Consider the following 24,012-nt stretch of genomic DNA (forward strand, 5'->3'; position numbering starts at 1 on the left):
TCGCAACATTTATTTAAAAAAAAGAAAAAAGAAAAAAGAAAATTTGTTCGTTGAAAAGGGGAAGAAAAACTACTCTGCCCTTAAAATGTTGTAATACCCTTATGATTTTCTGTTTTGCTATGTTCAAAATCATATGCGTATCTTTAAATTTGAATTTTAAAAATATTCAGAGAAAAATCCCATATTAAGAAAAAAAAGCCACCATCCAATTGGTTACAGTTTTACATAAGTATTAGATCCAATTTAGACTCCACGTTAAATAAATATTGTATTATTCAATATTCATATCATTTGAAAGCTGGCCCTTAATATGTCACAATGGGATTTTATGTATTTAAAAGTTAGATTCGGATGTGGGTGTAAAAAGAGAAGTCTGATTTGGATCAAATTTGGATTGTGAATTTAAAAGGTCCAAAAAAAATAATTCAAATTTGTTCTGTTGAAACATACATTCATACCTGGCTCGATGACCTTTCTAAACCAAGCTCAAACCTGTTTTCTCTCATTTTAATATAAACCTAAAACCGGTTCCAAATACAAATTCAAATCTAAACTTGAATCACTAACATTAAACCTCAAACTGCCATTACCTATACCATATATCTGAATTCAAACTTTGTAAAACAGGTAAGGGTTGTGGTGCAAAATTTAATTCGACAGTAGTCAAATAGGAAAGGGTGGCGGTATAAAAATTTTATTTTAAATCATGTTTGGCCCGTTTATAAACTATGTAGGTCCAACGTAAAATATTTAATGGGATCTTTCCAAGTTTCACGCGGATCTGGATCGATTCATACCCAAGCAATTGTAGACTTTTGTAAAACCTTAATTGGTTGTTTCACAATGAAAATGACGTAAGCGTGTTTTCAAAGTTTCAAAAAGATCAGATCATAATATTGGCTGTATCATGAATTTTACATTGGAACTTCAGTGTGAACAATTGGAGGAGTATTTCATCTTTTGTTATTGAATAGATCCAAAACCTCCACCCCCATTAACAATGAAAAGTCTAAACCAATGTCACAAAAGACATGTTTTTTTGAAAAAACGTAAAAACACAAGATAAATTAAATTAGTGCTTAAAACTTTTAAAAAATATGTTTTTGAAAAAAAACATTAAAAGCGAAAAAAAAAAAATAACGTTTTTTCGTGGGGTGTTTTTCACTTTTTTCATTTTTAATGCCAAATAGTTGTTTTTTTATTTTTTATTTGTTGCAAATCTACTTATCTTTTGATGTTTGTGCTATTATTTTCTCACTTATTTTATGTTCTTTAATTTTTTAAATTTTATTGTATTTTTCTCTTTTTTTTTTAAGCTTGCCATATTTTAACAAGAAAAACCTCGCTATGTAGAACTCCAAAACGTTATTTGTGACTATGATATAGACCAATCTTATTATTATTTGTTTGATGGGTGCCATATTTCTTTATTCATTTACTAAGAATCCTTTGGTCTTCAAATGAAAAGTGAGAGGATCTTGTAAGGTCGTGTGTCTTGGAACTCTTTAAAATGACAATAACACCACCAATATTCCATACATTGTTGTTCAATACGTTCAGAAACTATACCCCACAATATCAAACCGTTCTTTTTTGTCTAGTTTTAGTAAATTATGCACTTTAAGTGGTTTCAAAACTATTTTGAAGGTAATCAAAAGTGATAAGGAGCAGTAAGTAGCTCACCAATGTCAGGTGCCCAAAATTAAACATATAATTATTAATCATAAAACATTGATTTTCTTGTTAAAAGAAAGCATGAAACACTTCTAAATCTTGTTTGAAGGCACCTCGACCACCTATTTCAAATAAATCTTGCCATAGGACAGAGCCGCCCTAATTCAAAGTTGGGGATGGTGGCTTGCTGTCTAGTATTAAGTTGGACGCACAAATTTATCAAGTTAGAGAGTTTATTTTTTTTAAATGCCAAAAAAGTTTTAAAATGAACAAAATTCAATATGTTTCTCTTTCTAACTTAAGTTCCAAATTGTCAAGCATCATTTTGCAATTGGGTATGGCCCAATCTATTTATATATGGATATTTTGTGGATGGAAAACATTGACTTTTCACATAAAATAACAAAAAAAAAAAAAACTGTGGCAATTAATGTCAAAAAGTACAAGGAAGAAATGTATCGTCGATATGTTTTCATGCTGAATCCGCTTTGATAGGATATCGTCACTGCCTTCCATAAGAAAGATCCCGCATAGTAGAAGTAACCCATAAAGATTCCAATCGCACAAGTGGCTAAGTCAGTCTATTTCTCATGGATGGGAGAGGTGAAAATGAGGAAAAAAAAGTCTTAACGATTCGATATTAGATACACCTAACCTAAACTATGGGCCAGCTTAGACGGTCAATTCTGGCGATATATTAGCACCAAAGTAGTTTTCCACTAGCACTATAAATCTTGTGTCATTTATAACAGCAGTGACAGCTCGATCTTTGGTGCTACTAGTGCCGTTAGCGAAATGCCAGAGAAATATGGTTCGCACGCAAAACTTGTGACCTTTAAGATCCCACGAACCATACTCTGGAAAGACCTCTCTATCTTCTGGCTTGTTGCTCACCTCTTCAGGCAAACCTGAACATAAATGTTTGAGAGAAGATCACGTACAAACATAAAATGATTTCAAGTAGAACTTTTGGACAAGATTATTTTCTGCATTCTCCAATATCCGAGTCTTGCCAAATAACACGCTAGGCATCGAACAAGCACCAGGAAGAGGTGAATGATCTTCTCAGCTTTACAACCAAACAATAAATCCTGCCAAAATTTCAAAAATTGTAAACTTATTACTTTTCATGTTTTTAAAGTAAACGTAGGGAATAAGAGACAAAGTGAGCAAACCCAGTTACCATGTATTCCATGATCTTCATCATCAACGAGCAAACGTGACTATACAATTGCATGTGTTGCCTCTAGTATTCCCTCACTTGCAAACCTATAAATACACCTTTAAATAAACAGAAAAATTCTTATCTTTGATTTACATTTCTCTTCATCGATTCTAGCAGTTGCAAAACTATTCAACAACAATTGTAGCTTAGCTGCATATACTTTAATAAAAAGTTTCATCACTTAGGCCTCCTACTAAAGGAACCCATGCTTCCAGGGGCATATAATTTGTTTCGTCAAATTTAGCCTGCCTCATACTCTAAGACATATCCTTTTCTGCATGAATTCAGGTAGTGCGATATTATAATCTAAGAAAGTTGAAGCACCAAAACAAACTACTAAAGGATCAATAGACTGCTGCCACCTTGTAGAGAGACAAAACAAACTACTTATACCATCTAATGAGTTGGTGTTTGCAAACTAAAATTTCCTGGCAGTCAAGGTACTGCTCAGGCTACCCGTTTGTTGAGCTTGTGACTAAGGTGCTTGAGAAGGATGAGGACGAGACCCACGTACTTGTTCATCTGCAGTTGCATGCTTGTTAATTTCTAAATGCCAAGCTCCCATCACTAGCTTTAAGTATTTTCAGCAATAGAAGAGAACTTCAGACTAATTAAAATTGAGTCATACAAGTACAAGAAATTAATCAGAAACCATGAATTGAGTGCATGAAGATTGTGATGACTCATGTCTAAAACCTAAAAAAATGGAGACAAATTCATATTTTTGGATACCCAAAATCAGCAGTAATTCTTTCTCTTTGTATTTAAACATTAATTAAGTTTACGGACTGCTTACCACTGAAAAGATCTCTTTCAGTTTCTGAAACCTCAAAAGATCTGAACATTTTATCTATACATTTTTAACAGTAAAAGTTTTGAATATTTAAAGGTTTCAAACCTTTTACAACCAATATTTAGATGATCTAAAAAATTTCTGTGACGGTCTATAAAGAATGACAAAAATAAGACTTTTATGTCATTTTATCTAGACAAGGGATTTTTCCCCATTTTCACTGTTGTAGCACAGCTGCATTTTACTCTTTCACCTAAAATCAGCTTTTTGTTTCATTAGCTTGATGATGCCTTGATCTGTAGTAGACCCACGTATCTTAGCAACAGTAGTGTAATTGAGTAAATTTATGCTCTGTCGAGAACTACTTACAAGATATCAAAACAATTATAAAATTGTTAATCCTACTCAGCAAACATGTAAAGTGAGTGTGTTTTATTTCGTTGATATCAAATGAAATTTATTGTGAGCCGATGTTTGATCCATGAAAATGAAAAAAAAAAACATGATGCCTTAATTATTGTGTTTTCCCTTCTATAAAATCTTCTTCAAAATGGAAAGAGAAAATACATAAAAAGATAAACCCTTTTTGAACATGGGCACTTGAAAAACAAGAACACATTGTCAATTATCATCCATAAGAGGAACACAGAGTAATTTTTTATGCTAACACATAAGCATTAACTTTCAAAAAATGTGACATAAGGAGAGTATAACAAGGAACTCTGGAGTCAACCAAAGTTATATTACCTTCAGCAAAGTACGGACTGATGAAGAACATTTGTATGGGTTCATTATTCCATTGGGATCCACAGCTTCTTTATGGAAGCCATGAGTTGAACCTGAAATGCACAAAAAGAATTAGGAAATATGAAGAAAAATGCAAAAAATTGTACGACATATGCAAGACTGCCACATCCATTGGCACACAAATAGACATAAATTGTTAAGATTAATTAAGAATTGCAAATTCCGAGAAATTCAAAAATAGCAGAACAAGCAAGTCTTCATGTTTTAAAAAAACTCCAACATCTGAGAACATGAGCTAGCAACATAAGATTCTCAAGTGGTTAAACCAATTTTAGGTTTGAAGATAAACACGACCAAATACCATATTTCTAAATGACATATTAAAGTTGCAACCTCTGATTATATACTAAAGACAAAATTAAAGAGTTGTGTGCTCACAGGACAATCGCTAATAGAAATCCGTTCTTTTTGGTTTAATATGCTTCACGATGAATTTAATTGCACACAAAACCGAGGATGCAGGACTTAGAGTTTGACCGGGAGGATGTAATCGTGGAGTTTTCTCTCAATTATTGAATAAAATGTGGGAAATTGTGAACTAAAAAAAGACTAAAACAACAACTATTCTCAAAAAGAGATATGATACATTAGCTTTATAATAGATGATTGATTTCATGTCATACTTATAATTTTTCAAAAGAGGACATGTTGTGAAACTATCATGTTTCAATAAATCATTGGGTTTTGGAGATGCAGAAATAAATTGCATTCTTTTCCAAATCACTAGCATGCGCCATTCTGAAATTTATACCTATCTTAAGGAAACACCTTTAACAACATTTGGTGGTAAATGGTATTTTATTATCTTTTCAAAAAAGGGCAAGCAAACAAAAAAATTTACAACATCAACAGGCTTGGTGTAATTATTTTAACTGTTCAACTATGATACAACAAACAAAAACCATTTAAATCATCTAGCCTGCCTTTTATGCTTCATCAAGTCATCTCATGATGAGGGGACGTCTGCACAAAATGTCATCAGCTCAGCAACAATTCAGTTATAACTCCTCGCTAGACATAAAAGCAGAAAGCTACGTGTAACTTGATATAGGATAAACAAAGAAACATGAATCACTACCTCCTCCAATGTTGAAAAGTAAAAATCAAAAGTTATTGCCATGGAAAATAAGTTGTATATCACAAGAAATGAATAAATAGAGATAGAAAAGGGCACACCAGTGAGAACAAATGTTGCAGAACGAAAACATGCAGCCTGAAACCAAGCTTGTCAAAACAGCAAATATCTTTTACACAATTGTCAAGAAATAGGCCATATGAAACTGATTGCAGAATTCTAAGGCAAAAGATGCTAAGGTAACAAGAGTGATCACTACAGCCAGATTGTAGTTGACCCATGTATCTTAGCAAGAGTAGTGTAAATGACTAAATTTCTGCTCTCTCAAGAAATACTTACAAGATATCAAAACAATGATAAAATTGTTAATCGTACTCACCAAACATATAAAGTGTGAGTGTGTTTTCTTTCATTGACATAAAATGAAATTTATGATCACCAAAATGCAGTCACGAAACTGTATGCGTGTCATAGTCTCTAAAGCGATTGTTGAAAGTTCCTCTTGGACTAGCTTCATTTGTAAAAGGTCTTTTCACAAAGCTCTTGAATTTCCCCAAAAATGGTTCTTGGAGAAAAGAATGAAAAGTTTAGATGCAATCATAATAAAAATGACTAAAAGTTCAAGAAGGTAGAGAGCACAAATCCGTAGCATCTCTATGGCACAAATATGGGTGGGTGTGTGTGTGTGTGTGTGTGAGAGAGAGAGAGAGAGAGAGAGAGAGAGAGAGAGGGAGGGAGGGAGGGAGGGAGAGAGAGAGAGTGAGTGATTGTCCATCTAGATGATATAAAAACCAATGAACTAGGCTATGCCATTCAAATTATTGATGTGTCTATCCTCTTCTGGCCACCAGTGGCGAATCATTCACCATCCACAAAGGGAAAGGAGCAACGACAACACTAATTTTTATTTTTGAGCAATGAATTTTTATCTACACGAATTGGAAATGTACACATGAATGCAAACGGAAGACAAAGAGGCGATTTGACATCCGATTGAGAAAATCGGATATAGTTAGCAATTTGACATCAGATTGAGAAATCGGATCGGATTCGGATTTAAGAAGCAACATCCGATCGGATACAGATTCAGATTCGGTTTTAAGTAAATATCCAATCAGATATTTAACCATCTTATCTGATCGGATACAGATTCAGATTCGGTTTTAAGTAAATATTTGATCGGATACTTAATCATTTTAACAAGTATATCTGAATCCAAACCGTAAGTTGCTGAGTTGATATCTGAATCCGAATTACAATTTGATATCCGAATTCTAATATCCGAATCCGAACCTGAGAATTTGAGTTGGTGTCCAACCTACGAATGGTTAAGACAAAATGTCTAACCAAGCACACCAACTTAAGGTTATGACATATGAAGAATACAAACTGTATATGAAGGTATAATCTCATTAAGAGCTAATTGTTTTTATGAAGTTGCATATAATAATAGTCATATAGTTACTATGTACACCATTTAACTTAAAGTATTTGAAACTATATTATATAAAACTAATTAATTAATAATTAATATTGCATTTAATTAAACGTTTTTGTGTAAACAAGCAAACTATTATAGGTAAAGTATCAACCAAACAAAATATCATAAATAATGTTTTTTTAATTAAAAATAATAATAAAAAACTTCTATCAAGAAATTTCAATCAAGTTAATATTTTTAAAAATAATCGCAAGTAGATATATTTAATATGAAAAAACTCTTGAACTCATAAAAAAGTTTTAATTTATCAAATTAAAAATTATTTATTTAATCAATCAATTAAATTATTTTGTATAATCATATAATATGTCCAAAAGTCCTACATATTTTATATATAACACATAATTCACAATAAGTGATCATCATGAAATAATAGTTTACTTAATTAAAATATGTTATTAGTTAAAAACAAATCAATTAATGTTCAGTATTTACAATTTTTATAACAAAAATATGAAAGCTTCTTCACCGTGGATTTTCTCAGGAAATCTTAAATAATATATTGATTTAATTGAAAATAATAAACAAAATTTTAATAAAAAATTCAAAAAATAAGAATTTTTAAAAATATGAAAAAGACACTTTTTAACACTATAAATTTTAATGGACTGTTATGTCAAATTGGTTTCAAGAATAGCTATATTATATATTTTAAAAATGAAATGTGTCAAAACAAAACTAGTGGCATGTATGTCACCTATGAAAAAAAAGTTGATAGCAAAAAATATACTTTTTTTAAAACTAACTCAAAAGAAAATATGTTTTATAATAAATAGAAAATCTTAAACACATTATGATATTCATTTTACTTGAAAGCATATTCACTTTGTATAATTTCAAATAAATATATTTAATATAAAAAAATAGCTGAACTCAAATTATCAAATAAATTTTTATCCAAAAGTTTTAGGTATTTGATATATAACACATAATTCACAAATTTGATAACAAAAGCCTTTAACTAGTAGCAAAATAACAAATTATTTGATTTAATAAATACTCTTTTTTGCAGATGTAACACAAAATATTTTAATTAACTCAATGGAGTGAGCAAAAATCATTAAATAAGATCTTTTTTTTTAATGAAAAATAATATGGATCACCTAATTTAATAATTTGCAATAAGTGATCGTCATCAAATAATAGTTTTTTTTATGAGTTTAGCAATTTTTTTTATATTAAACATATTGATTTGATATTATGCAGAGTGAAGATGCTTACAACTTAAAATGAATATCATAATGCGTTTAAGATTTCTATTTATTATAACATATTTTTTTGCATGATTTCCATATTTTTTTCACAAATTTTTCATACGATTTGTATTTTTTTTCATAAGTTATTCATATGAGATTTCATACTTTTTTTCATATTAATTGTGCATATTGAACATTGATTTGATTATTTTTAAATAATAACATAGTTTGATGGAGTAAACAATCGTTTAATGATAATCACTTATTGACAATTATTAAATCAAGTGACCTATATTATTTATCATTTAAGAAATGTATTATTTAATGATTTTTTCTAATTTCATTGAATTAATTAAAAGCTTCATATCCGTAAAAAGAGTGTTTCAATGATATGAAACCTTCATTCTTCCACATCCTCACTAACTTTTCAGGTTAGTCCTCTTAACTCTATTGCAATAAGTGTTTTTTTTACATAAATTTGTATTATTTAATCAAATCATATAATTTATTAAATCAAACAATTTATTGTTTTCTTAGATTTTTGTTTTTAAATTTGTGAATTATGTTCAAATACCTAAGACTTTTGGACATATTATATGATTATACAAAATAATTTACTTGATTTTTTAAATAAATAATTGATAATTTGACAAATAAAACTTTTTTATGAGTTCAACAGTTGTTTCATATTAAATATATTTATTTACGATTAATTTTCATATTTTTAAAAATACTCATTTTATTGAATACAACATAAATTATTAATTAATTAATTTTATGTGATATAGTTTTGAATACTCTAAGTTAAATAGTATATATGGTAACTATTTGACTATTATTATATTCAACTTCATAAAAGTCATTATCTGTTGATTACATTATACCCTCATATACAATTTATATTCATCTTATTTTATCGCTTTAAGTTGGTGCGTTTGGCTAAACCTTTTGGCTAACCATTCATAGATCGCAACGGGGACACCAACTCAAGCTTTTGGATTCGGATATAACTTAAAATTCATATTCAGATTGGATTTGGATATAACTTAAAATTTGGATTCAGATCGAATTTAGTATAACTTAAAATTCGGATTCGGATCGGATTCAAGTATAACTAAAAATCAGCTTCGGCATCTGATGTAGATTTTAAAGTTGGATTCGGATATGGTATAAACTTCTTCTCATCCGAATTCAAATCCTAATATGAATCCGAATACATGAATATTTGAAAAATCAGATATGGTAAAAAGTATATCTGATCCGAATCCGATCCGTTGACATCCTTATACACACAAAGAGAGAGAAAGAGAGAGGGAGAGAGAGACTTATCTCATTATCTGGGCTGGCCTACCTTTGCAGAAAACAAAACGAAAAGTGGTCGATGCTGAAGAGAGTCCGAGATGTGAGAGATAGAGATGTGAGAGATAGAGAGAGAGACGTATGAGATGAGGCAAAAGAGACTTTGAGAAACCTCTGATTTTAAGATCCGAGGACTTCAAGTCAACCCCAAATCCAATATCAGGGCAATCAAATGGTAACCTTATTGTTTTACAGGATCCTTACATTTTACAAGAACCTTAACCTGTCAGTGTTGGTGGGAGACTCACTTAGGTCTGATGTGGGCATCACTACATGTGGTTGCACACAGGTTTAACTCGCTCGCAGTAAAAGATTTTCAGGGCAATGACTCACACCAGTCACATAGTATAGCTCCACATACATGGGAGTCGAATGAAAAGTTTCAAAACATTAGCACTTTTTTGTTATATCACTAATGTTAGGTTGCCTTTCGCAAATTTTGTGTTTTTTTTTTTCAACCACCGGTGTACGTGAAAAATTAAAAGGTAAGTTGAAATAATGAATGTAAGGCTGATATTTTCCAATGTTCACATGAAAAGTTTCCCTTTTCTGGTCAACAACCTACAATTTAAGATAGAGAACATTTTTCCATTGTCAAATTTGATTGGCCACACATTTTATGTACATCTAAAGGGAGACGTGTCCTTCATATTTCCGTAGATTAGCTTGGACTAACATGCGCCACTGCAGCATCTTCTTCCCAATTTTCTTTTCTCGTTATATTCAAAGTCTTTCTTCTTCATAGCATACTTTTAAAAACTTGAAGGAGCCATGAAGCAACAATTCAAGGGAATTTGGTAACTGGAAGGCAGCATTCTTTGCAACTCAATGTTTTACAAATGCATATGTTTTTGGGAACGCATTTATAGAACTTTGCTTTCCAAATAAATTATGTTCTTATTACCAAGCGCCATGAAGCAAATCACAATTCAACATTTAATTGCTATAGGCAAATTAAGACCCATACAACAGGAATGAAACCAAAAGTTGTATGTGTGTGTGTGTGTGTGCATGGATGCATGTGTGTTTCAGAGTGTGTATGCATGTTTACAAGAGTAGATGAAGAGAAAACGTAAAAGTCCCTAAGAGGGTTGGCACCATAGATTGGGGGCTGGTGGGTGGCCAATCTTTGTTCGAATATCCAGGGTGTCAACTCTCTGTGCGCTGAAAAAGGGACGCCACTGATACACAAATTGAAGCCAAGTAAAAGCGGTTACTAGAAGCACAAAAAACATATGCATTATTTGACCTTTAACCTGGTGGTGAGGACTTCTCACTCATCTGAAAGTGCAAACAAAAAGAAATATTTACGTGGAGACAACTGGACATGATCAGAAGTCTAAGTTTGATTGATCTTAATAACTTTTCTTTTCCTTTTTTTTAATCTTCTAGATCGAGAGAGAGACTAGGTTGGGCAAGAGTCCTGGGTTTAGGGGGATAAGATTAAATCTTCAAAAATATTGTCGGAATTTGAAACCAATGAGGCATTAGGTTTGCAAAATGAGCCACATCTGGTTTGATTTTTTTTTTTGTCATTTTCTATTTTCCGTGACCCAATTTTCGCCGAAATTCATATGTATTTAACTAAGTTGTATTTTACAATATATTATATGGTAACAAGATATTAACTTGACATTGCCTTTTTTTTAAAAATAGTTTTAGTTATTATCAGCTGTCGAACTAGCTGAACAGTAAAAAAACAGGTAAGATAACAGTTCCCTTTTTGTGAAGGACCATTACAAAAGAAGTTGAATAAAATGAAACATTTTTGTTAACATATAGTATTTTGCATGAAGATCACAATCATTTCCATTCTAGTGAAGTGAAATCACTGAAAACTCGTTTTTCTTTTTCTGCTAAGTTATTTGACAGTAATCAGAAACTAACTCTAGTTATTATGGGACTACTAATGTCCAACGTCCATGTAAAAGGTTAGATGTTCTTTTGCAATATATATAAGGTTGGGGCACTTAAAAAGAATTAATGATAAAAGGTTTGATTCTCCCCAAATTCATTCCTAGCTTATAAGAATTCAGCACATCCATCCCTCACTTTCTTTAACCAACAAATAGTCATGTGTTTGCACTTTAAGACATTCACGCCACAAACGTGTATATATATATATATATATATATATATATATATATATATATATATATATATATATAAGAAAATAAGTTCCTAGGGGCAGAGCTGAATTTTTTTTCTTTTTCTTTTTTAATGAGGGGCTGAATAGTATTTTACAAAATTGTATTTGGGGCAAAACAATATTTTTAAAATTTTTTACATATGCCAAGTTAAAAATCTTCAAAAAAAATATAAGCACTTTTTCTTTTTTCAAAATGTGACGTGGAGCCATGGCTCCACCCCACTCACCAAGGGTAGAGCTAAACATTTTTCATGAGAGGGCCGAATTATAGTTTCAAATCTTAACGTGGTATGAAATATAATTTTTCAAATTATTTATATAAGATAAATGAATTTCTTAAATATTTACATGTAATTTTTTTTTAGGAAGAACTAAGGCCCCTGCTGACTCCCCTTACTTAGGCCCCTGTCCGGCACTATGCCATCTATTAACTTATTGTTTTTCTTTGGAAACGTCATTTTGGTCAGTTTATTGAAGAAAAAGTTCAAAATCAAACAGATAGCTTATCTGCTGTGGACTAAACTGTCAAATCTTTTGGGGCCATTTGTTTCCCTCAATCTGAGATTCTAGGGATCTGATATCACTAAGAACCTCATATCCAAGAATCTAGGTTAGACTCTCCCTTTCATTAGACCTCAACTCTGAAGTTTTGGCCACACTGAGAATTTCAAATCATATTTTTTATTTTTCTATAGATCTGAGTACAATATTTATTTACTTTACGGGCATCACATAAAAAGGGATTCCAAATCAGCCTCCATCAAAAAACACCACTTTATTAGAACGCATCCTTCTCGAGTTCTATTGTTGCAAGCCGTAACTCATATATAATATTTTATTTGATGATGACTATGATGCCTACCATATATTATTCTATTATTACTTTTAAACTTGTCATTATATTATTATGGATAGCGATGTTTGAGCTAGATTACGACGACAAGAGTGTCCATTGTCGTCACGGCCTTCTCATTTAACAGACCAACCTTTGAATGTTTGATGGACTTGTTTTTGTGGACTCTCTTCGTGGTCACTATCATCGTCCGTCCACATGCTATGTGCCAAAGAGAATGCGTGTCTTCTGGAGTAATGACCGATGTTGCTTTTATATCGATATCGACGGATTGAAATGAAGCGTTTAAAGTGTAGTCGGTGGTTTTTGGTTGAGTTTAGAGGTTCATCCTTATCACTAGTAACAAAGTTTAAAGATCCCATATTCTCCTTGCTTTTGGAGTTTTAAACTGTATCGGCTTTAGTGATGAATGTTGCACCCTCTTACCTTAAAACACAGAAGCATAATACCCACAAGAATCAAACTAAAAGCATGCTTTTCGATAGCTGCTAACCCAATCAGTTGTGCTATACTCCAGAGGTGTAGTTGGTAGTTTCAGATTAAGGTTTATAATAGAAATTGAAATATACTTTTTAATATTATTAAATTTATTTGTTTGTCTGCCCATTCTTTCCAAAAAGATGTCATTTATAGCTTTGTTTTCTTTTGGTTTCAGATTTCATTATAAGAGCTCCTTAGATTAGGCCATTAGGCCTCTTACCAAAGATTTAGAGTGTTTCTCTTTTTAGAGTGAATAGGAAGAGTATGTATTTCATCCTAAAGTCCAGCTCCCGCCCCTTCCCCATCTCTTTGAGACAAGGGGGCACACATGGGCCTTGGTTCCACCTTAAAATTTTCTTTTAAAAAAATTTACATGTAAATTTTAGAAAATTTTACTTGTTGTATATAAAAATTTTGAAAAATGATATTTTGACATGTATCATCATTTATAAACTTTAATTCGCCCCCCTCATAGAATTTTAGGATAAAAAAATTGAAATCATTAAACAAACGGGATATTATGTTTCCAAAATTAACAAACTGAAACTTAAAATTTCAATTTCATTCCAGTTTAAAGGGAAACTATGATTCTAAAATTTTTATTTTTAAATCAAAATTTCAAACCATCAAACACCAAACACTCAAACTTGCAAAGGGTCTGGGCTATGTTTGACACTGATTTGAATTTTTTTTTTAAAAAAGTGCAACCTATTCACACTCACACTGATTTGACACAAAGAAAGGTGGACAAAGGGAAGATCACCATCAAGTTGAAAACCTAGATTGTCTATCAACCTTGTCATTTCAGTAGATGAGCATCTCAATGGTCTTTGTCCTCGTAAAGCTTTCACCTTTCTCATTTGTGCTTACCCTCAATCCGAAAAAGTCACAAAGGAACTGGTGTCTAATAATTAATAAAGTTATCATTTTCTTGGAACGTATTATCTTATAACAAGTGTTTAAATAATGTAATGTTTTAATTTCAGAAAACACGATACGGTCATATTGATGTTTGATTAATAGGTCTGAAAACAATATTTTATAAACACATCATATTACATATAACAATAATATGGTGTTTGTCAATTATGTGTTACAAGAACATGCATCTTAAGAACATAATATTGTCCTCTTATAAAGAGCCCGCGTGGATGGCGCCTACATGTGTGAGTTCAATAAACAATCTTTTGAAACGTAAATTGAAGGGCAACTGGAACAGGTTTAGATTTAATTGTCAATTAAAGTCTGCATCTTATTTGCAGTGTGGATCCAGAAAATTTTCTCTAGGGTGATTAATCTTAGTGGGTTTGGCCCCTAAGGATCATTGACTGGGTTTAATGTAGGCACCATCAGGAAGGAATCATAGATTTTTCATGAGGGGGTCAAATTAAAGTTTCTAAATTTTGCCTTCAAAATTTATATATAAGATAAGTCAATTTTCTAAATTTATATGTATTTTTTTTTTTAAATGAGGTGGGCCAGGGCCCATGCGGCCTCCCCTTGGCTCAAGCCTTGGGCACCACTGAAAGGTTCAGCTCCCTCATAATAAAGATTTTGAAGGGGCTGGTATTGGCGGGACCGGCCTACACATAGCTATGATATGTCAGTGATGATTTTTACTGACACTCTCTTCACCAACAATCAGCCATTTTTCATTGACATTTGTTGGCCGTTGGTAATGCCTAGTTTTTTTTGTAGTGTTTGCTAGTGCATATTTGAATATAATCTATTGACATCCCTACTCATGACAGGTGCAAGATGAGGTGCTTTATGTGGTAGAAAAAGCCTATGCATCCCTTTTTTGCACTCTTGCAATCCTCACAAAGAGCACACACGTATGTGCATGCATGAATGAGTATCGAATGGATTATTTGGCAATAGAAACACTGCATTATTTGAATCATAATTTGGTTTTGTTTTATCAATTGGTTAATGGATTCTATTACTAAATGCCCCCACATGGTGAAACCTCAACAAGGTATGGTTGAGGAAATTTTGAACTAAATTTTGTTTCATTTAAAACAATATTTCAAATTCAATAAATAACCCATTGAAGTAAAGTTGACAAAAAAAAATAGTTTAAATAATTACAGGACATTATATATATTGACCTAGGAGCATAAAGATTATAGAAATCCAAGTGGCAATCTAGATTTCACTGCCACTCAATTCAAATTAAAGGCCATTGTGATGGAAGTCTTTTTGTTTTTTCTTAAGGGTGAGTGGTTCATTCCACTGCTCCTAAGAAAAGCCATTAGCCTACCCTGTGCCTGCCCTCTGGGTTTTTAAAAAGCATATTTTGAAACTTTTTACTGTTCAAAAGTAGAGCACACTGAGACGTAACGTAATAGTGACCACTCAAAAAGTCGAACATGAGTCCTTAGAGGAGCCAGACTACTTTGCTGCTTTATATGCTACCATTTCTAGTTGGCCTTATGTACAGTAGAAATAATTAAATATGTCAATAGATAAGATTTGAATAAAATGTATATTTTGACGTATTCGTTGTTTTGTATCTAATGAAGAAAAATCTATACCATATCTGAATCCAAAATCTGAATCTGATCTGAATTCAATTTTTTTTATTAACATCCCAATCTGAATTCTATTTTTTAAACTGAATCTAAACCGTATTATAGACATTGAGTATAAGATATCTATTTAAAACTATATCTGGTTCGAATCCAAATAATCCAAAATCAAATCCAATCAAATGTTATTTTTTATATATGAATCCCATCTGCATTCTTAGTTGGATATCCAATTTTTTTCCATACGCACCTTTTTTTTTAATACAATTCAGTTGAATATCGAATTAAAATCGAATTTATCATCGATATCCGTCTAAATAATTAGCAGATGATAGCTAAAACCAGCTTGGCAACTGTTTTGGATGTAGAGCTCAGTTTTGACGCCAAAATTGAGTTTTATTGTGGCCTGGATGGCACAAAAATTCAATTCCCACACATACATTTAAAAAAAAAAACAAGGAAAAAGAAAAATGTTCATGGAGAACGGGATTTGATGACTAACCCCTTTTTCCTTAGCTATCCAGCCATTTCTTAGCTTGGCCTTGGCCGGAAAATGCCAGCGGGACCATTTTCTAGCCAACGACTGGCAGAAAATGACCAGCATAAAAATTCCTTCAAAATTATAATTTTTCCTTCATTTTATCTTCTTAAGATTCTACATGGAAAATGGATGGCTGACATCACCTGAAATGGGCGACCTTAGCTATACAAAATTTCAGTGGTTCAAAATTCTTACTTTGCTTTTGCCCAACAAATTCTTGGCGTCTATAAGAAGTCAAAACCATGTTGGCTAAAAGCCTAGCTTGTTCATGGTTAGGTTAATATCTTCTATATGTTAAGAAAGGTTGATCCAACAATGATGGAGATATAAAGCGGTTCTTATTGTCACTTTAAAATGGCAAAAGCTCTTATGAAATAATCCCGGCCTTTCTCTTGCATATAAATAAATTCTCCACATATCTTTTATTTCCATTTCTCTTCGTTTGGAATTAACAGGATTCCTGTTAAGACGTGTGTTCTAAGTTGGTTTGGTGGCACTAAGGACGATTTTCTTGCAAAGAATTCTGCACATGTCATTTATGAGGGTAAACTCAAATCTCTTAAAGTGCATTGAATGAAGCATCTGGCATGGAGGCGATTCTCAAGCAAGGTGTCGGAAAATACTATTTGTGCAATCAGGCTTTGTGTTGAAACTAACGTTTTCTCCCCTTTTTTGACGGAATACCCCTTAGAAAGGATGGGTTGTGCTTAAGGATGGGCATCGGGCCTGGCGGGTGAGCCCGGCCCGATAGCCCGGGTCTCGGCCCGAGCCTGGCTCGACCTATTTAAAATTAAAAAATATTTTTTAATTATAAAATAATTTATTTAAATTTAAAATATATTTAATAATAATATATATTATTAAAACAAAAAAAATTAAAAAATTTAATTTTTTAATCTAAATGGGCTAAAGGGGCTGGGCCCGACGGTGGCCCAACCGACGCCCAGGCTTAGTACTTGTGCTTATAGTATATATATGTTTGTTAATTTGATTTTGAGAGTGCTATGCCTTTGTGTTTTTGCGTCTTAAGACAAACTGCAATGTAGTACGTGTAGTAAGTAAGTTGATAAGTTGATGAGTGCACCACTGTCATTGTTAACATCAAAGCAGCCAAGGACCCTACAAGTATGGGAAACAGGGACACCTTGAAATCTCTTTTTCCGAGCGATAGGTTGTTAATCTCCATGTCTCATGAAAAACATTTCCTTACTAAATTTGTGCCAAATTAATAGTTTTCATTAACGAATTTCATTTTATAGTTCTAAGTCTAAATTGTTAGTACTTTTGAAACTTGACAGTAAATGAAATTCTATTCGAGTATCCAATTAAGCAGATGCATATATCGTAATCCTTATAAACGAGCGCTTTACTTTTTCTAAAGTTGGCGTACTCCTCAAAATTATTGAGTAAACCCGATCCATATCCGACTCGTTCCAAGATCTGCCAAGTGTCACCCACAAGACATTGCGTACATGGGAATATTCTCCAATTTCGAGCGCCATTTACGGAAAAGAATAGGGCATTAGAATCATTTGACATCTCGCGTCTATCACATCGCCTTTTTGCAGATTTCCACCTTTCTGGAACACGAAAAGGTGGCAGCGGCGAATGGTGAACCCCTCACCAAAAAGGGCATAAAAAGTCTCTTCTCTTTTTTGCCCTTTATTCCCGTGACCAGTTGATTGAACCAGTTTTCCGTTCTTTGTCCTTTATTTTTTATTATATATATTTCATTGGGAACTATTTGTAAGTTTTTACGCTCGGGAGATTGCGTCGAACCAGTGGCTTCTCGTCCCTCTCCTCCGCCCAGGCGATCCCAACGAAGGAGGATATCGTTTCGTAACCCTAGAGGAAGATCGATGCATCTTCTGATAGGTACAAATACACTCATTCTCCTTCACTCCTCGTAATCCAAATGATCGTGCATGCGTCGTATATACACAGTTTTGGATTCTCATGTGTATATAATGTACATAGTTTTCGCTTCTCTAAACTGTGATTTCCGATCTATCTGTGTCCTTCTGTGTGTCTGTCTGACAAGCTACCCGAGTAATCTGGCACGATTTCGATTCTTTGAACAATATGATCTCCGATCGTGGAGGTTATAGGTCTTGCAGCTCTGTGCGTATGTTGCGTACACTGATGAATAGTTTTTTGATGTTGCGATTACGAGAGTCTTTCGTTGTCTGATGTTTGCTATTGTGATTTACGAGGAAATGGATCCGATATTTTCTCTACTTTATCTTTCATTTTCTTGTTTGCTGCATAAGTAGATTGTGTAGCCATTTGGTTTGCTTTTACACGTAAGTGTATTTAATATAGTAAATATTTATACGTATTTATCTCAATCATCAATAGGGGAAAGTAATTATTAATTCGTCTTTTTCTTTGGCAGAGGGTGTACTTGGTTTGTTAAATATTCAAACATCATCCTGATTCGTTATTAGGTCCCGGGATATTTATATTTCTCCGCATGTTCATTTATGGAAAAGCAATGACTAATTTTACAGTGTTCTGAAATTTCAACAATCGGTGCTAGAATTGTGATACACCATGCAGAAATTACCCATGAAGATTAAGTTACTTTTCTGTGGTACATAAGGAATCTTTCTTCTGCAAAATGTTGCTTAGCTTTCTTTCTGTGGCACATACATTTCCTAAACAGGTTTAGTTTATAATTGTCATGCTGCATACGTAATGAAGTTTTTTTTGCAGGTTAAATGTACATTATATGGGAAATTCACCCCATTTCATACTATGTGACTAGAGCCTGAAATATATATGGGTCTGGTGGTTCTTCATGATGTTCCTTTACAGTGTAAATTGCACAATGCTATCTTTACCAGCAAAAGCAGTTATCAGGCTCCAAATCACAGATTCAAGTGGCCTCCTCCTTACTTAAGAAGCCGTTACACTGCAAAGCGGTAGTTACATGATTCTTGTGGCTTCCTTATCCGTCCTTAAGTTCTTATATTTCTCTTCTAATATTTATCGTTACAGTAAATTTCCAGGCAAAGTTGACAATCGTGGTCTTTTTAGGCTTCCAGTATCTGCAAGCGGGGTAAGAATGAGTGAAATTTTGTAAGGTCAATGTTTTCCTCCATCTCTTTTCTAAGAGGCATGCCATGTTCTTGACTTATCATTAACAGGGAGATTCAAAAGATGGTCTGACCGATGCCCTCCTTGAAGGGAATGGAGAGGGTTTATCCACTGGCAATGGAGAACCAGTGGAATTTAGTTACGATAATTCATCAGCAACAAGGTTTGCTTTGGCAGAAGCCAAAGCCAGACAACAAGAGGCTGAAAATGAGAGAGACCGGTTGATAGAAGAACTGGCTTTTTCAGAAGCTAAGCAACAGGAATATGCTGCTTCTCTACGTCATACTCAAGAAGTGGCAGTTTCGGAACTGGAAGCTGCTAAATCCATGTTCAATCAGAAGCTCCAGGAGTCATTTGATGACAAGTTTGCCTTGGAATCACAATTAATTCTCGCAAAACAGGATGCTGTTGAACTTGCACTTCAAGTGGAGAAGTTGGCAGAGATTGCTTTCCAGCAGGCTACCTCTCACATATTAGCAGATGCTCAGCAGAGGGTGTCAGCTGCTGAAACATCTGCTGCAGAAGCAGCATATCATATAGAGGAACAGATCAGGGGTGCTGCTGAAGGAGCAATTCTATCCATTGTTAAACAGTCAGAGGACACATTTAATAAGGTCATCTCAGTAACTGAAGAAGCCAGTCAGCAAGCAAAAAATGCTATAGCTGCACTCTCAGATGAGATTCGTGTTGTAGATGAGATTACATCTCTCCAATCTTTTAACTGGCAGTTGGAGAACACTGTTCGTGACCTCGAGAGTCAGCTATTAATTAGGCAAAATGAGGTTGAAAAACTGAAATCTGAACTGGAGAATGTTCAAGAGAAAGCAAGTGCAGCAGAGGTCCGTGCAAGTAATGCAGAGAGAGCGCTGATTGATCTTCAGGAAACAACCAATAGAATGTCTTCACAACTAGAGGAGGAAATGAAGGCAGTGCTGGATAAAGTTAAGCGTGAAGCAGCAGGAAGGGAAAAGGCAATTGCAAAAGCATTCAAGCTGGAGCTGGAGAGTATCAAATCTGCTGTTGATGCAGCAAAAATGGCTATACAAGTGAAAGATGAAGCCTATGCACGAAGATGTGCAGCTCTTGAACGGTCATTGAGGACATCTGAGGCGGCCCTAAATGTCTGGAGACAGAGGGCTGAATCGGCTGAATCAATGTTACAGGAGGGTGGAGCCCTAGATCAAAGTGAAGACATGGCCTTTATGGCTAATGGTGGAAGAATAGATCTCTTGGCTGATGGTGATTCTGAAAAATGGAAGCTTCTAGCTGACGGTCCTCGAAGAGAGATACCTGATTATATGGCTCGCAGAATTAGGTCTTTACTGCCAAGGTTTCCTCCTCGTAAAGTGCATTCTGAAGTATTGGCAACTGATTATCCAGTGTTGAGCTTGCCTAAGGCTGATGAAGTGTGGTCCATTGTTCAAGAAAAGCCAAAGCAGGATGATCTTCTTATCAAGCATGTCGCTGAGAAGGAAGCCATAGAGAAGCAACGCAAGACACTAGAGCGTGCTTTGCGCCGCAGAACAATTAAAAGACGACTACCTGAAGAGACAAAATTAGGTTAGCTTACTTTTGTTGCCTTACCACTAAAAGATGCTTATTTTTATCACAGTTCTTGCTTTTCCTTTATAACTATTCTAATGCAATTTTACTAATTGTTTCCCTCTGTTAATGCATAATGCAGAGCCTGGAACCGGCACAGGACGTGAGATAGTGGTAACTCCTTTTCTTAACAGTGCCAAATTGCATAAAAGAAATGCTTGAACAAGAAAGTACCTGATTTTTATTGCAGTAGTAGATGAACTTTAATGGATATAACTGACATTAGGTGATTATTATTATGTTCCATTGCTTGGTTAATGCACCTGAAAGTACTTTCGACTGCCATGGTCGCAATCTGTGCAGTTGTATTGATTTGAAAAATCCAAGTTCCATCAAAATTTTGTATCTGTCGGTTTGTTGCAGAGATAAACAGTACTTTCACGTATGGTTGATGGGGTGGTAGGCAAAGTCCAATAAGGCTCCATTAGGGAGCTAGAAAATAGAGGATATGAGGATTTTATGTGCTTTTAAAGAGCATTTAAGTCCTCCCACCAAATTTACTTCTCTGTCTGTTGGCATGGCTGTGCATACATATCTGTCAAATGCACATATCCTTCATGTGTCTCTAAGATTTAGTCTTGTGTCTCTAAGATTTAGTCTAGTGTAGTATCTGACCAACATGCAGAATGAACTGAACATGGGTTCTTCAGTTCCAATGTGTTCTACATGGACATAGAAGACAGGCTGCCATGCCCGAGCTCTTGCAACATTGGTGCATCTTTTAGTATTCTATGTTATATATATTTTATACTCTGATTCAATGGCATGCATTCCTTTATTCCCCTTTATTCTGTGTTCATGTAAGCTTCTTACACACACACACACACACACACATACGTACATACACACATATGTTAAACATATGTATGTATATATACTTGTATGCAGTTATATATATGTATGTGTGTATAGCTATATATAATCGCCGAACCATGTTTGCATTGATTCACTTGTGTGGTTCATCTCATCTCAACTTGAGCTAGATGAACTAAAACCATGTCAGCTTGCCTGACACAAGAAACTGTAGCAACACACCAAATGTTGCACTCATGATCTGAAATTTACCTTAATAAACATAAAGCAAGCCATCTGAATTAACTTAGTTCTCATAACTGCTTTGCTCTTTTATGGGAATCTGACATAGTGATGCGTTTCTCTAAAGTCGAAAGCAAGCCTTTAAACTGGTGTTTCTAGGTAACACGAGCTGCTTTTGACGGTCAAATTGCCAGCTAGATGAAGCTTTGATTAGGATGTAGATAAATAAATAGAAGGTAAGAAACCATGTATATAAGACATGCTTAGGAAAATTACAACTGTTATCTCAAACTTATTTTGAAGTTGCATCTCTAAGAGTCTGACCCACTAGCAATACCTCAAAGATTACATTAAGAATAGGACTTATTGTACCTCTAAATGATGTTCCAATGAAGGTAGAGACATGTAGGTGACAACAGTATAATATGTTGCTTGCAGTCCATATGTTGGGATTTTTAGTGTAAACTGTTTGGCAACCTTCCTGTTGTTTGATATGGTTCACTTGCTGCTAGTTAAAGGAGAAATTTTTTTGGAATAATTAGATCCACAAGTGGTCAAAGAATTGATGTCAAGATGGATTATGTGATTTATATGTTCACTCAATTATTTAGCAAGTTTATGTTGTGTAGCACATCATGCATGACTTTTTTTTTTTCAATTGCAACTCATTCACTGCGGAAATCAATGAATAGCAGCGTGATGCTGGGACATGTCATTGTTCAACCTTTGGGTTTGGAAGTGGACTCGTTCAAGAAGTTGATACATGGCTTATAACCCGTTTATAAATAATCAGCATATATGCCAAGATACTCATGGTAATATTCTCCTGTTATAACTAAGCCAGCCACATTTAAGATTCATTCAACTGATACCAGCTAAATAGAACTAGATTTCTCAAGTCACATCTAATTCTTATGTCCTATTCTTGGTTTAATGAGTTTGTTTGGAAGTCTCAAGGATGGTAGTGGTCCTTGTAGTTCTTGAGTTGACCATGCACACCTGAAAGCCTATGTAAATTTTGGTGCTTCTAAATAGTAGAAGCATTTCTGCTGCATGTGCAGGTGCATCATTTTATACTTGAGAAGCAAAATGTCTCTAGTTGGATGTGGCTGGTACTTTGAATGCTGTTAACATGTAATTGGCTATGGCCAACAAGGAACCCATCTTCAATTTTGTCCAAAAACAAACAAACAGAACATTTGTTTGAGGGAGAAATTTTTATCTTTTCTTTTTTATTCTGCTTGTCCTTCTTCTTTCTACTTCTGTTTCTTCTTCTTCTTCTTCTTCTTTTTATGTTTTTGGTTACTCCTCTTTCTTCTTCTTCTATGCTTCTTAGCATGTCAAGGATATCTTTGGGTCTTAGATCTGACAAATTTCTGGATAATTTCTGGATCTAATTGTTTGAGTGAATTGTGATACTTGTTAGATTTTCTTATGTATTTGCTTTTAGCTCTCTCTCTCTCTCTCTCTCTCCCCCCCCTTACATGTAAGTGTGTGCACACTGCCCGATGCATGTTTAATCACAATGCAAAAATCAGGAAAATAGAGAAACATAAAAAAAACGGAAAAAATTAGAAAAAATAAGAATAATTCAGAAAAAATTTATTTGAGATAAAAAATTCATCAGACATAAAAAACATTCATGGTTCACTATTTACAATTCATAATATAACATCACATTAAAAAATGACAAAAGAGATTCAAAGTAACATAATAGGCATCCACAAAGTTTAAATTTAAGGACATAAAGAACATTCATGGTTCAGTATTTACGAGCCATAATATAACATCACATTAAAAAATGACAAAAGAGATTCAAAGTAACATAATAGGCATCCATAGAGTTTAAATTTAAGCTTAAAGTATTTTAGATTATATCACAAGTTCACAACATCATTCACTGCCAAGTGCCAAGTATCATGATTATCATCAATCAATTCGATAATCATCATCATTTTCATCTTTACCCTCATCTTCATTCTGATTTGATTGTTAATTACTTTAATGCCTTCAAACAGAATGTCCTTACCAAAATATGCAGACTCTCCTTCTTCACCAATCACCAAATTCTACTACTCTTTTAATGTTTAGA

At 33.6% G+C, this 24,012-nt stretch overlaps 1 protein-coding gene across 1 annotated transcript in view; it reads left to right on the forward strand.

Annotated features, from left to right (window-relative positions):
* Positions 1-17,782: 17,782 nt before the first annotated feature.
* The window catches only part of LOC116257469 (uncharacterized), a 51,813-nt gene continuing 45,583 nt past the window's right edge, over positions 17,783-24,012 (forward strand). The window contains exons 1-5 of the mRNA XM_031634252.2: positions 17,783-18,059; positions 18,900-19,108; positions 19,185-19,245; positions 19,334-20,843; positions 20,968-20,999. Of these exons, the coding sequence (XP_031490112.1) occupies positions 18,966-19,108; positions 19,185-19,245; positions 19,334-20,843; positions 20,968-20,999 (1,746 nt within the window). The 5' untranslated portion in view covers positions 17,783-18,059; positions 18,900-18,965. The remainder of the gene's footprint in view (positions 18,060-18,899; positions 19,109-19,184; positions 19,246-19,333; positions 20,844-20,967; positions 21,000-24,012) is intronic.

The sequence above is a fragment of the Nymphaea colorata genome, chromosome 7 (assembly GCF_008831285.2).
Source record: "Nymphaea colorata isolate Beijing-Zhang1983 chromosome 7, ASM883128v2, whole genome shotgun sequence".
NCBI lineage: Eukaryota > Viridiplantae > Streptophyta > Magnoliopsida > Nymphaeales > Nymphaeaceae > Nymphaea > Nymphaea colorata.